The 14,113-nt window shown below is 43.0% G+C and overlaps 1 protein-coding gene and 1 long non-coding RNA gene across 4 annotated transcripts in view; one reads left to right on the top strand and one right to left on the bottom strand.

The window, feature by feature from the left end:
* The window catches only part of LOC136292021 (uncharacterized), a 58,352-nt gene extending 53,596 nt beyond the window's left edge, over positions 1-4,756 (top strand). The window contains exons 3-4 of the long non-coding RNA XR_010721818.1: positions 1,525-1,707; positions 3,229-4,756. This is a non-coding gene — a long non-coding RNA (uncharacterized lncRNA). The remainder of the gene's footprint in view (positions 1-1,524; positions 1,708-3,228) is intronic.
* The window catches only part of GALNT18 (polypeptide N-acetylgalactosaminyltransferase 18), a 236,587-nt gene that overhangs the window by 11,294 nt on the left and 211,180 nt on the right, over positions 1-14,113 (bottom strand). For 2 of the 3 annotated variants that reach the window (XM_066187213.1, XM_066187212.1), the window contains exon 11: positions 7,181-7,345. The exons of the other annotated variant lie outside the window; for it this stretch is intronic. In XM_066187213.1, the coding sequence (XP_066043310.1) occupies positions 7,181-7,345 (165 nt within the window). The remainder of the gene's footprint in view (positions 1-7,180; positions 7,346-14,113) is intronic. 3 annotated transcript variants of the gene reach the window in all.

Below are 14,113 nucleotides of genomic sequence, written 5' to 3'. Positions count from 1 at the left end.
CGTCCTCCAGCTATAACACCTTGTGCTGTTATCCAGCTAGTTCAAATATTAAGTACAGGCAAGCTGGGGTAATATTTGATCAAAAAATGGCCAAAGAATACCTCAATATAGAAATGCTGCTAATGTACTGGACCCTTACACCAACACTGGGCCCTCTGGGGTTTGTGGAAGTGCTCTTTTATGTCTGAGGTTCAAAACTCCATACTTGGCAACACTGGTTACTTAAAAATCAGATTGCCTCACTGAAAATACAGGTCTTAACCTAGTCTATTGGCTCATTTAATTGAGTAATTAGGTTCTGTTTTTCTTTATATTTCTCCTGCAGGTTTAAAGTCTGTATCTCTTTTAACAGGATCACCATCCCTTTCTGTTCTGAGCTGCCAGGCAAACGGCACTGCCTAATTACACAGTTCTATAGCAGTACAGCATGTCTTAAAACTACGGAGGCATACTGAGAGTATTTTCATCCTTTGCGGTTAGAAATACCACATAAATCCAAACCCCTGATAAATCAGTGATGCTGCTTTGCCAGCCTGTGGCTCTCATAGTGGGGGAATCTGATGAAGTGGATGGGGGCCACTGTTCCCTTAGGCACACACAGCTCTGCTGAGACGAATCCCTGCTGTAGGCTGATGTCCTTGGCTAATGGATGGGATGAAAACAGGAGTGGACACCGGAATTAGGCTGCTGTGTAATGGTGTTGGGCTCTGCTTCTGCACTCTGTGTGCTCAGCAAGGGGGCATCTGAAATTGGTACAGAGATTCTCTGCGTGTTTCCCAGCCCAGCAGTTTAATCCTGCCACGCAGCTGCATTCCCGTGCTGCTCGGGGATGTGGTGGTGGGTAACGTGGCACTGCACAACCTTTATTTTCATGAGATAAAGGTGGGTAAGAATAATGAAAGGCCAAAGTCTGCAGGAGGAACAAAATGTAAATTCCGTAATTTTAAGGTCTGTTTTTTCTTTATACAGCTAAACGGAAGATCTCCTTATTTATTACATAATCCCTATTCAAATAAGATGCAAATCATCATATTTATCTAAGGAATACCTATAACAACTCAGTAATCAATATGCTTGTCTGTCCTCCCTTTTCCTTCTCAAGCAATTCCTACTATGACATTTAGGAAATACATATTGTAACTACAGCTGTGGTTACAGGTTTTTATTTACAGTTTCTGGCCACAGCATAAACTAATCCCTCCAAACATTTATGAATGGGAAGACATCCTGTGGAAACCTTCAGCAGTGACTAGAATGACAATTCTCCACACCATGCACAAGCAATGTTATCAGAAGATATGGGAACAGGACAGTGCTGAGAGCAGGCCCTGCACATCTTCTCCCTCCAGTGAAGGATGTGGTCAGGGTCCGTCCCTATAGATGCAGATTTCTTCCTGCCTTTCTATGGCAACCACACTGGAAGCTGAATGACTTAAATTAACTAAGTATGAAACAGCTGTAAATGATTAATCTCAAGTACCTAGCTCAGCCTGGTGTCCTTTCTTTTGCCTCTTTTTTTCACAGAGCTCCCTCCTGCCGCATTTCTCGCAACAGCAAGAAGTGAGAGCGTGGCTCATCTGCTTAGAATGGAATATTCACATCGCTGTCCAACTAAACAGACACAGGAAGACCGTTCAAGATAAAGAGTAATTACAGAAAAACTTCCTCCTTTTGCCTTTGCTACGCCTCTGGAGGAGCCCTAACGAGGTAAGTGAACTTTCTAACCGTTCTGCTGCCACCCAGGTGGGGTACACAGAGACAAACTTCACTTGCAGGGCAGGCAACTGACTCTGCATCAGCAATAAACCTGAGAAATCAGACTGGAGACTGACAGGCTTCTTAAAATCCCCCAGTTTTGGGATTTGCCCTCTGAAAAACCTGATTGCAGCACTGAGACCGTACTGGTTCTCCAGAACATCGGCAAACCCAATCACATCAGAGAACTGGGCTGGCCACAAGCAGTTTCTACCGACAGATGTCCCAAGGCCTCACCTATCCGGGTGCTCCGGCCTTCATTTCCCACAGCTCCCAGCTCCTTCTCTGCCACCCACCAGACCCACCTGCAGCAGCCCCAGCAGGTTCACTGCGCACGGGGACAGTGGCAAATGCTGCTGAGCTGGTGCTCTGTGCCAGCGCTCCATTCCACAGACGCTGCCGCTGCCACCAGTGCCTGCAGCTGCTCCTCGCCAAAACCAGCTCGCAGCCTGAGGTTTTGCTTTCCTCATGCTTCATGATGCCAAAGCAGCTTCCTTGAGACCCCGTTTCACATCATATTTTTACTACAATTCCGACCTTTTTACTACCATGTAATTTTTCCCTCTACCTTCTCTGCCTTGTCTAATTTCTGATCACTTACTGGCTTTCTGCTACAAGCCTTAACTTTGTTCTGATTTAATGAAAGAGTGGTGAGACAGACTGAACTAGGTGAGCTGTCAAACAGCTAGAAGACATTCCAGCACAAAAGTATTTCCAAAACAAACATTTCCCTAAGGGAAGACGTGATAACAGCCTGAACAATCAAATTCTTGAACGCCCCCGAGTTGATGGGAGTCTCTTCTGGGCTAATTTACATAATTTGACATAATTACTGTTATAAACACTTGGAGAAGCTTTGGAAGCAAGAATGCCACCAAAGCCTATTCTTTATTGGGTCTGGTTGCATTTGGCAGCTGCACAAAACTGTGGAGCAGGGAAATGCGCTCAGATAGATCCTGATTATACAAACACATACTACAACCTTTGAATGCTCAATTTCAGGTTTCTGTACAGGACAAAGAGACCAGAGTTAGTGATTCCCTCCAAGTGCCTGCCCATCCAATTTGTCCACAAGGTAGCAGTGGACATCTGGCTGCCTGACTCCAGTTGTCTGCAACTGAAGAGCCAGGGAATTTAAAATTTTAAAACCAAAGAAAAAGATAAAAATAAGAAATCAAGTTTGATATATATGCACAAGCATATTTATGTGTGTATGAACACACTTCTGATCTAAAAGATGTGGCTTGATAATTAATGAAATAATTCTTTGGTTAATTAATTCTTTAATAGATCTACAGAAGCAAGGGGACTCCTTGCTTCTGTAGATCTATTAAAGAATTGGTAGATCTGAGGATAACCTCATCTTCTACTTTTGTCATGTGGAATTCACTCATCATTACACACTACAAAGGAGGAGGAAAATGTTACCTGGAGGACTTTTTTTTCTTTTTTTTTTTTTTCTTTTTTTTTAAGCCACACAGTTTTTGTTTTGACAGGTCCAAGAATGTATAAAAGAAAGGCCTCCTAAAAACAGGCCTGCTCGATTAAATAGCTAGCCTGTCTTCTAAGTGGAGTTAAGGAATTTTCAAAACAATCTTGGTATGAAAGGTTACTGCCGGGCGCGGGACTGCACAAAATACACCCAGACCAGAACCGGGCGGCGGAGCGGGACCCGAGCGGCGAGCGCACAGAAACAAACAAACCCAGAAAATAAACACAGAAACAAACACAGAAAATAACAAGAGATCCCGGAGCGAGCACGGACCGAAAAATGCATTGCTGCCCCAGAGCCGTGGGGAGACAGCGGTCCCCAGAAGCGTGGGGAGTGTCCGGGCACCGTGGGAGACGCGCACGACTAAAGGAACTTGGAAGTTTATTGCTGCGGCGTAGAAAACAACCTGAGGGCAGATGTACAAAACGCCTTTTTCTAGGGAAAGGTGCGACGACTTCGGGGCAGTTTTTGTGCGCAGGGGGCATAAGGGAAGATAGCCACAAAATCCCTACATGGTGTTTTGTTAGAATTTCATTTAAAAATTACAGTCTGCTGAAGGGACCGCAGCTGCTGCAGCAACCGTCCCCCCCACCCCGGGCTCCAGCGACCTTCCGGTCATATCTCCTGTGTCTACAGGTCCGTTTCTGTCCCCTCTGCAAAAGTCACTTTCTAATTCCGTTTTGCATGTTGAAAAGACTATTAAAAAAAAAACACGTTATAACCACTTTGGAACCGCGAAGACTCGGCCGCAGGGGGAACGGAGCAAGGCGGCAGGAGCCGGCGGCTGCCAGCGTGCGCCGCTGTGAAATGGCTCCGGCGGCGCACAGTGTCCCCGGGCGCGATGCGGGCGGCCGGCTCCAGCCCCGAGGGAAGCCGCGCTGACGGGCGGTGGTGTTTTATCCGGGGGATAAAACTCGCTCCGCGCGGGTGAGTTTTATCCTCCAGAACGGCCCCGAGCCGCCGGCATCAGGTGGGCTCGCAGCTCCCTACGGAACGCGCGGAGAGCGGGAGCAGGAGCCGGAGCACATTTCCTGCTCGCGGCTCCTCCCCAGAGCTGACAGCTCCAAGGCCATTCCCTCATTCCCTCCCCGTCTGGCTGCGCGGCATTTTTAACAGAGCCGGCGGCTCTCAGGGGGAGCCACAAGCGCTTTGTGCCTTTTTAAACTTTACTGTATTTGTTTTCGGTGTTCCCCCCTCCCCTTTTTGCTACATGCGGTTTTTAGAGGGGTTTTTTTTGTGTTGCTTTTCCTCTCCTCTTTCCTAGCGCGGGTGTTTGGGGGCAGGCGGGGATGCAGCAGCCCCGGGAGGGCAGGAGGTCTGTGAAAACTGTATGAAATGTGTGAATAAAGAATTAACTTTTCCCGCACGGAGAAAATAGAGCCTCGGCTAACTTATTACAATAAGATTTCCATCGACCAGACTGGCGTCCGTGTCCCACCACAGACGACTGCGGGGCCTCTCTGATTACGGTGTTCCCTCATTCAAACTAATTTGACGTGAATGGCTGTAAAGAAGGGAAAATAGAGATTTTTGTGTCATTCAAACTAATTTGACGTGAACGGCTGTAAAGAAGGGAAAATAGAGATTTTTGTGCGGGTCAGGGAAATCTAGTTCAATCGGTTTATCCTACTTTGGCTGGTCAGTCTGATCCCTGTTCCCTTTCTGAGACAATTCTCCACTTGCACGGCTGTATTTTTCCTTACCTACACCATCAGACATTCTCATGGGATGGCTCAAGAACCCAGAGGAGTCAAAGTGTATCTGCAGCTAAAGGAAAAGTGCTACAGAAGGCTACAACCGGCATCTACATTTTAATTCACAGTTCACAAGTTTCAAAACTATATAAGCATCAACGCTTACAGTCCTGATGCTCACAGTGGTCCTACTCACTGCACAATATGGGAAAGAAATACTTTAAAGAGCTTTAAAAAAGTCATTAAAAAAGCAGTCTTTTTAGAGAGAGCGAGCTTCCAAGACAGTCATGCAAACACAACTTTTCACCACGCTAAATGGGAGAACTTCAAATGGAGTTCATCAGTTGATCTTGGCAAGCCTCGATTACATTAATTAACTTTCTTCTAACTTACAGAACGTACCCAGGGCTGGGTACCAGGCAGTATGTTGAGCAATACCGACATTTTAATTGTATTGGGTATTAGCAAAATCCTTTTTGAAAAGAAAACTTTTAATTATTTCATTTGCCTCTTAATTTATCATGAAGAAACAACTAATTAGCTTTCACTTCTCTCAGGGAGAAGTTCCTTTGCAGAAGGAAGAAAGAGTTTACCAGTGCTGCAACTTCATCCAGGGATTGTAGCTGGAACATGGAATTGCAACAAACCTAATACTGCTAAATCCCATTTGTAAAGATTTAAAAGCTAAATTATCAAGGCCTTCTACTGCTGCCCCCCTCCCCCAAAATATAATCCAACATAATCAGTATTATGAAATAGTGGCAGTATCCTGGAGTAGAAAGGATTAATTGTCACCAAAACTTTGGGGTATACACTGCAATCACCGGATAGGTGATTTTTTTTGATATAAAAAAATCAAATACAGAAATGGGTATAGTGAGGCTCCCCTCATGAGAAGACTAGTGTTAAAATTTGTGAGAAGATTTAATTAAAACTTTCCCCTTGAGGGCCCATTTTAGGGATTTAAGGTCTGTTGCTTGAAAGTTACCTCTTGAAGGACCTAGATGACTTTCAAGTATAAATACAAAATAATGCTTTATTAATATTATGCTTTACTGATTAATGGCCAGATGCTGTCTGCACCAAGATTGATACTCACTGTATTAACAAGGTCATAAAGTATATGAATAATGGCTGTTAAAGAAATTATTGAGTTGACAGAAAAGACACTTGCAAACCCACGTGGATGTTACAGAAAAATTAAATGCAGGATAAAAAAATGCTTTTAATGGTGAGTCTCAGCCTGTGGGCTGGAGTACCCAACTACATTTGTTGACTCAAAACGGCAGAGGAGCAGCTGTCACACCAGGCAAACTCACACTAGACAGGACATTTCCCCCAGAAGCTAAATCATGCACTTTTTTGAGAAAGTAACGTCATTTCATTTCATTGATTCACCAGCGTGCCAGTACCCGACATGGCAAAGTTCCATGGTGTTCAACTTACCTTAGGAAAAACTCCTCTTTCTTTGAGAAACAGAATCTGACTCTCTTTAGCTTCCAACCATTGGAACCTGTTTAGCCATCAGGATAACCTGTATCCCTCTGTGGAAACACTGAGATGCCTTGAGTCACCTTGCCATTTCCTCTTAGCTAAACCAGAGTGATCTCCAGGAGCGTTATTGTGGCAGAGCCCCTTTTCTAGCCCCAGAACTTCTGTGGCTTCTTTACTCTCCCTTGCATTTCTAAATCAGTTATGAATGTGATTCCCATGCCTGGCCTGAGTGTCCTATCAGCATTCTCATCACTAGGAAAGCACCTCTCAGCCTTTCCTCGAGCCTCTTTCTGCATCTCTCACACTCATGTGGAAAAGCATGAGCCTTTTTAAGAAAGAAACTGCAGAACTAGCTCATAATGAGGCTGTTATCACCAATGATCCACTGCCCCCATTTCTGAGTTGCTACTTCTAAAAAAAAAAGACCCAAATAAAAAGATTTCTGTTCCTCATTCCTTACTTTGCATTTGACTCCACTGAAATAACCTTTTTTTTTTTTTTCCCCCATGAGAGTACTCTGCCTTAGAAACAAGTTATTCATGGTGAACTCAGAAAATACAATACAATTTTTGTACCCTACTGAGGTAGCTGACATTAGGATCAAAACTAAACACCAGCTTCCCGGCTCTGTGCAAAGAAAGCAAAGATAAATCTCGTTCTGTTCTGTTAGTAAACAGATTATTCACACTTCAACACAGAAACAGAGCTTTGAAACTTTCTGAAATGGCTGCTGGGTAAGAATTACCTGAGTAAATTGCCAGTAAAGCTTCATTCTCTTGGCTTTGGCATAATTGCATTCAATGAGCCTGGGCCTGCTGTTCACATCCACCAGGCATCTGTTGTCATCATCGTCGATCGTGGGGCTCAGAACACCCACGTGGAGCTGCTGACTGCTTGTGTAATAAACATTCTGCAACAGGAAGCACAAACAAGATTTGTGGCCTCTACACAGAAGCAGCACTTTTTACCCAAAAGCTAATGGCAAAGATAAATATGCTGAATAGCAGTAGGCTGACCCCATAGCGGCTTTTAAATTATTTCCTTTCATGCAGGAAGCAACGCAACATTTTAGAAGTTGGTCTAAATTAACAATTAATTGCCTAAATGCTGGTTAAGTATTAAAGAGGAAATATGCAAATACAAGTGATTATTGTCTCATCGTGTGCCTTTTAACTTCTGTTTTCTATGGTCATACTGAGGGTCTTCAAAGAGGAAGATCTACACCCTGGAATTTGCTTGAATATGGCCATCAGCTCTGATTAGAATATTTCATCTGAAGATAACACCTCACTGGAGTGGTAAAAAAGAACAGCAGCACAGGAGTTCAGAGCATCACAATCTTTTAAAGGACAGATAAAAAGATAAATGAAGGTTTTCTACAAACAAATGCTAAAACCCACATTTGAAGCAGCTACTATATCCAAAAATAAAAAAAGTTATTAGCAACTGGTGACAGATACAGGCAGGACAGAGAACAGAATGGCCACGTTTCAGAGCATTTGTTCTCATTTTGCTTTTTTTATGTCGGTACACACAAGAGACTGGAAAAGGGACAGACACCGGCTGCTCTGCATTTCATGCAAAGAAAGGCCCTCAAAGGCCGCAGGGATTACACCTGGGACCAAAGACATGAGTTTATTATGTTACACAAATTCCTTCTACTCTGTTTGACAGCAAAGATAAGGTGGGAGGTTTCTCTAGAAGAAAGAAAAAGAAGGGGAAGGATGGAGAAGATGTGTCCTCTTTCAGATTGACAGGTTACATGTAAGCCCAGGAAGGTGGCACAGAACTATGTCAGGATTGCCTGTTTGGTAACCACAAATAGAATTTGTTCTGCTAAAATCCGACCTTTTTCTTGGAAGGACCATGAGAAAAATGAAATGGAAACATCATGCTATAGGTGTTAAGTCTTTGATAACTCAGGGGTGGCAGAGTCACAACAAACAAGGGTGGACAGAAGCACCAAATTAATGCCCCTGTCATTCACTGTAGCTATTCTATTCATCTGGAACAAAAGGGAAACTGGAAATTATGCTGGGTGTATTTGGGAATCTTTTCGGTGCCCAGAATTTCCCTGTATTTGTTCATTGTTGATGTGGTAAATTGTTTTATGTTTGAGCGTTCTCATTTGTGAAAACTCTGGCAAAACAGGAGCAGAAAACCAGAACAAGCCAGGTCTGCCAAAAGATTTAGGAGCTTCATGTAATAAACAAACAACCAACCAAACAAATAAATAAAAGGAATGCTGGAAGCAGTCAATGCAGGGATTGAATACAATCGCAACAAATGGCGGTGTTTTGGACAAGGCTGTGTCCCCTGCTTACCCTCCTGTAACACTGCCAGGGCAGATGTAACCTGACAGAGCTGCATTAAAGTTAATTAAGTTACCGTTAATGGTTTAGACTAATCCAAAGTTTTGCCCCCCTTAATGAAGTTTCATTGCTTTCGCCTCACAGAAATGATAACAAGCCTGAGCTGGCTGAAGTGAAGTGAGCGAAAGTTTTAAGAGGTTGAACAGACAAAAGTTGAACAGTTCAGTCATGCCCTACAGGAGAGAGCAGGGCAATAAAAGGACCTGGCAGAGCACATTCCCAGAATGGATGGTTATGATTGAAGTAAGGATTGAAGTAGACTGTAAGAACCATGGGCACGCTAACAAGATCACACTGCATCCACAACTCACGTTATTAACATTCCTGCAAACAAAACTGATGCCGTAGAAACCAAATAAACATTTAGAATGCACTTTCTAGACAGACAAGAGCAACTATTTTAGACATGTTTATGATCTATTTAGATGATTTTTTTTTGGGGGGGGGGGGAGAGAGAGAGACTGAGGTAGTGACAGAGCAAGGCCGTAAGATCAAGATGATCTTAAAAGGGGATTGTTAGGACACCCTACAGATGAACTTTTTGTTGCAGCTCATTTACCTCTTACCTGAAATTACTACTAGAAAATATAAAGGGAAATTATCAGTTATTTAAATTTTTAGCAAATAGGAAGGGATATTTCACTTCAGCACGTTGTCACTACAGAAAACATCATACAAGAAAAGAAAGGGGGGTTGCTTTTTTTTTTTTTACTTAATGATACTTATCATCACTGGAAACAAACGGGCAGGCTTGGCTGTGACTCTGAGAAGTGCATTCTATGGCTCAAGGTGTGCGCAAAGAAAGCAGAGTGCCTGCAAACCCTTGGGGCTGAGCTGTTTTTATTAGCTCAAACACCTGACCCTTTTGCATCATGGCCTAAAGGCTGCAGGTAAATCATTTCACCTTTTGGATGGACAGAGCAAACCCAGTTCATACTACAGCTCCATACTTTTGACACCAGCTTTTTCTGGTGTCAAAGCAATAACGGTTCAGTCTGAGCCTCTTTCTGGGCGGCAGCAGAACAATGGCTCTGGCTGGAGGAACTGCTCAATTCTGCTTGTTGGCAAAATTGTACAGAAGCAGAACAATCAAATACAATTATGCTTAACAGATTTAATTAGCAGGTTGCTAATTAAGAGAGCCTACCTGCTAATATCACTCCATTTTTCATTGTGGGCCAGTTAGAAAAAGAGGCGAGAAATCTTGAATTCTCACCTAGTGTTGGGAAAGGCACCTTCCAGCTCAGTAAGTGGCATGCAAAAATAAGCTCAAACTAAACCAGAATGTGGTAGGGTGGCAACCCATCCAGCAAGGCCCTTTCAAGATGTCACTTTGCTTATCCAGTAATGTGGACAACATCTAACTGTTCTATATATCATTACAAACATTCTAGTCTCTTATACGATAAATCCACTTCTTATTTCACTTCAGAATTGAAAACACTGCACAACCTTGCAGCTTGACTGCTGTGTTTTTCTACTGGAGGAATCACATCAAAAGCACACAACCTCTAAAAATTCGATTTTAGCAACATGTTAGCCAACAGGGAGGTACTGGTTTGTGTTGGCACTTGGCCAGAAAACTTTTCTTAAAACCTACTGACTGTCCCTGGTTCCTTTCCCCCACCCTGAGAGAACACAATAATAACTCTTTTGGGATGAAGGGAGGACATCCATTTGGTAAAAGAGAATTAACTACTGACACTACTGATTACTGTTCTAGTCTGAAACCTAAAGCTATTAAACATGAAACCATGGTAAAGCCTCCCTTTAAATAATTTCATATATTAAAAATTCTTTAATTGCTTTTATATCAGACCTTCCCGTTTCTATTTGCTTACTTGCATTTTCCAAAATACTTTTTGAGTTTTGGGGGTTTTTTTATTCTATTTGGTGTTTATTTTTGTGGCTTATAGTTTGGGTTTGTTTTGTTTTTTTGTTTTTTTTTTTGTTTAAGGATGGTAAACAAATCAGTTGTCTGGGGCAGGCTGTAGGAGATTACCTGAGTTACATGAATTGAATTGCCCTCTCAAAATGCACACGTTAGCTATGCACATCTATGCCTTTTAATTGAACATATTTTAAACTGACGTTTATGTAAAGTCTGGCCTTGCAGATTAAAACCGTGCTCATGCTTTAACATCCTGTAGCCCTATAAACACACAGCTTGCACTTGTGATTTAAACAAGCTGTTGAATAGATAAATGGTCACAGCAGTCCTTCTTGAGGAGGACGCTTTTAACAAGCATCAACAAGCACACGAGCTGTTTTGCAGTCCACTTCAGCACAAAATGGGCAATTGAGGCACTTTTGTTTAAAACACTTGAAAAGATACAGGCGAAATGCATTTTACCAGCACATTTTTTTTCTACAATATTGCCAACATCACCATCAACCAACGCAACAGGACAGAAATTCTGCAGTAATTCTGGGCAGTGATTTGTTGAACAATCACTCCAGTACTGTCCTGGAAGTTCAACTGACTGAACACTAAACATGAACTGCTAAGTTGTTGGGGTAACTTTGAAATTTTTACTTAGAGCTTGGACTTTTCATTTGACCTACAACAGCAAATGTCACAGCAGCGCTTGTTTCAAGGGATTAGGGATTAGACCTCGGACAAAAATTTCTTTAGTTCCACTGAAGTCAAGACACATGCTCTATGCTGACTTACAGCATTCATTCCAAGTTCCTTAGCAAAACAAGCACGCATTTTCACATCATCATCACACGCATACTCCTGGAGGAGCTACTGAATTTCCACAGGAAGAATCTTGCTTGGATATTGGTACCAAAGCACCAGGTAACAACTCTCTTCGTCTGCAACAAAATAAGCCTCCTTACATTTCATTAGTCCGTTCTAGCCCACAGCATTTTCCCATCTCGTTTCTTCAATACAGCAGCATTGATGTACAACTATGTCTCCTGGGCACGTGGCAGGGAGCACTTCTGTTCAGGAAACCAGTTAGGTTTGACAAAAGGCACTTACTTTCTCAAAAAGGGAATCTGCAAAGATTCAGCATTACTATCACTGAGAAACTCTGTAAAAACCTGGGCAGGATTTGTGATCCACAGAGTCTCAGAGTCAAGGTGTGCCCTGAGCCTTTGGTACTGGCCACCTCTCCTTCAAACACTCTCCCACCAGGTGGGTGAGTGCCATGCACACAGGGACAGGCTGCCTGCTTTTTCTGTAGGTCCAGCTGCATTCAGTGACCTCAGGGAACTTCCCCTGGAAGCCTGGGGCACACAGCAGATTGAAGTGATGGGAAAGAAATTCTTCAAAACAAAACCCTGCGTTATCAATATAATGGTTGGCAGCAAGCAAATGATCAAAGTAACAGAGGTCTCCTACCTGGGTCTCAAGAGAAGCACATTGGCTGCCTTCAAAGCATGACAGAGGACACAAGGACCAGCCTCGTAACTAAACTCTCCATAACTAATCTTCCCCCAGACTGTAAAATGTGGGGATTTCTTGTAAATCCTTTCCAGTATTTTTAACATCTGCTGAGAAACTTGGCCTGCAGACACCCTTATGCCTGTAAACTGGCACCTTCCAACTAAAGGGCCAATTATTCTGTAGCTTTCTTGAATTTATTTTCCTGGAAGTATCCTATCTGAAGCCATTGCTTCATTTCCATTTGCTCTACCCGATAATCTCTCTGTCGATTCACATTGAGACAAGAAAACTGAGATTGGTATCACATATTTAAAACTAATAAAATGGTTCCCCAAATCCTCATGTGAGGTTGAAGGTGGGAGGTTTAGTCAAGACATAGTTATTTTTGTTAAACAATTTATCTTTTTTCTTAAGAAAAACATTTATTTGTCCTGAAAAAAAGGATATCTAAAGGATGAGAACATGAATGAAATGGTAGTTGAGGGCTGCGTAGGATTCTCAGGAAATCATAATAATGACTAGGAACTATTAGAGAAAATTAGGTGTTTGAAATGCTCTCCACACCTGCATTTCAGGTGAACTATTATTCAGGTGAACTCAACGTTATTTTTTCTTAGTTAATAATCTAAGCTTAACATTTTCTAAGAATTTGCTTGACTATCCAGAAAACTCACAATATTGCAATGAAAACAAAAGCTGTATTCAGTACTGCTAGTCAGACCCACTCCAGAAATAAGGAGAAGCAGCTTCACCCTTTGTCATTGGACCAAGCAATACCCTTGCTCAGTTTTGGGGAATGCCAGGACTCTCCCTCTCTCCTGATGCAATCTCATGTACCAAATCAGCGGGGAAGATAAAACCGAGAGCTTATGCTTGGAGTCACAATCCCCTAAATCTCAGTTGTTACATTCAGAACAAAAGGGTCTTTTGCCCCTTCTATTCCACCCATCTCCTCCAAGACAAATTCTGCTTTATGCTGTAATCTTGAAATACCACTTGCACAGCCCTCTCACAGTCAAGAGTTCATCCTCTGCTGAGCTAGTGCTCCCTGCAAAGCCCTGCACAGCACACACACGTGCCAGGGGCATGGAGGGGGCACAGCACAAAGCAGAGCTCAGCAAGAACGCTCAGAATTGGAAAAATAAGAGTTTGTGATTTATAAAAGGTTAGAGCTGAGATAATGTATATGGAACCTAGCACATGCATGCAGAATACTTCTTTGCCGATGTTAAAGATCCTCTGACAAGCTTTGGCTGCTTCTGTTTTACAGAGGGGGGTGATGATAAGCACAATCCACAGAATCCCCTCTCATACTTCAGCTCTCCCTCAGCCTGGCCAGACAGAGCCAGACCAAAAGGCTGGGACTGACCTCACTGGTACAGATCAGCCACTCAGTCAGGACCTGGCAAACTGAAAGATGCTGCTGCTCTTTCTGAAAATCACCAACTTGAATGCCATGGCAGGTTTCCTGTAGGGCTGGAAGGGTAGTTTTGGTGCAACATTCACCTCTCGTGTGCTGCGTTGCAGTGGTGCAGTGCAGAACACACCTAAATCTGCCATGGGAGAAATGAAACCCCAGGTAATTCAACCAACGTTTTTCTTCCCAGTGAAAATATTACACCTACACAAGATAAAATCTGCACAACCCCCCCAAGATGCTGTAGAGTGCAGGAGAAGGTGAACAAGCTCCGCTTACTGGGACACAAATGCACAGCTTTGGCCTCACAACGCCATGTGGAGCTTCTGTTCTCGAGAAGCTTGCCCTAAAAGGTCAAATCGTGATTCCCATGGCAATTAACACTGAAATTCCACCGACTTTGAGTGCAATGGGGTTTTTGGCTCCAAGTTTGCTATTAAACTTCGAAAAGCCACCAGACTTCATAAAGACTTCAGAGCTGAAGTGGGTTGC

The sequence above is a fragment of the Chamaea fasciata genome, unplaced genomic scaffold (assembly GCF_029207755.1).
Source record: "Chamaea fasciata isolate MVZ Bird 193981 ecotype frontalis unplaced genomic scaffold, bChaFas1.0.hap1 SCAF_7, whole genome shotgun sequence".
Lineage (NCBI taxonomy): Eukaryota > Metazoa > Chordata > Aves > Passeriformes > Sylviidae > Chamaea > Chamaea fasciata.
Note: the sequence above shows the minus strand (reverse complement) of the source record. Positions and strands in the feature narration are given on the sequence as shown.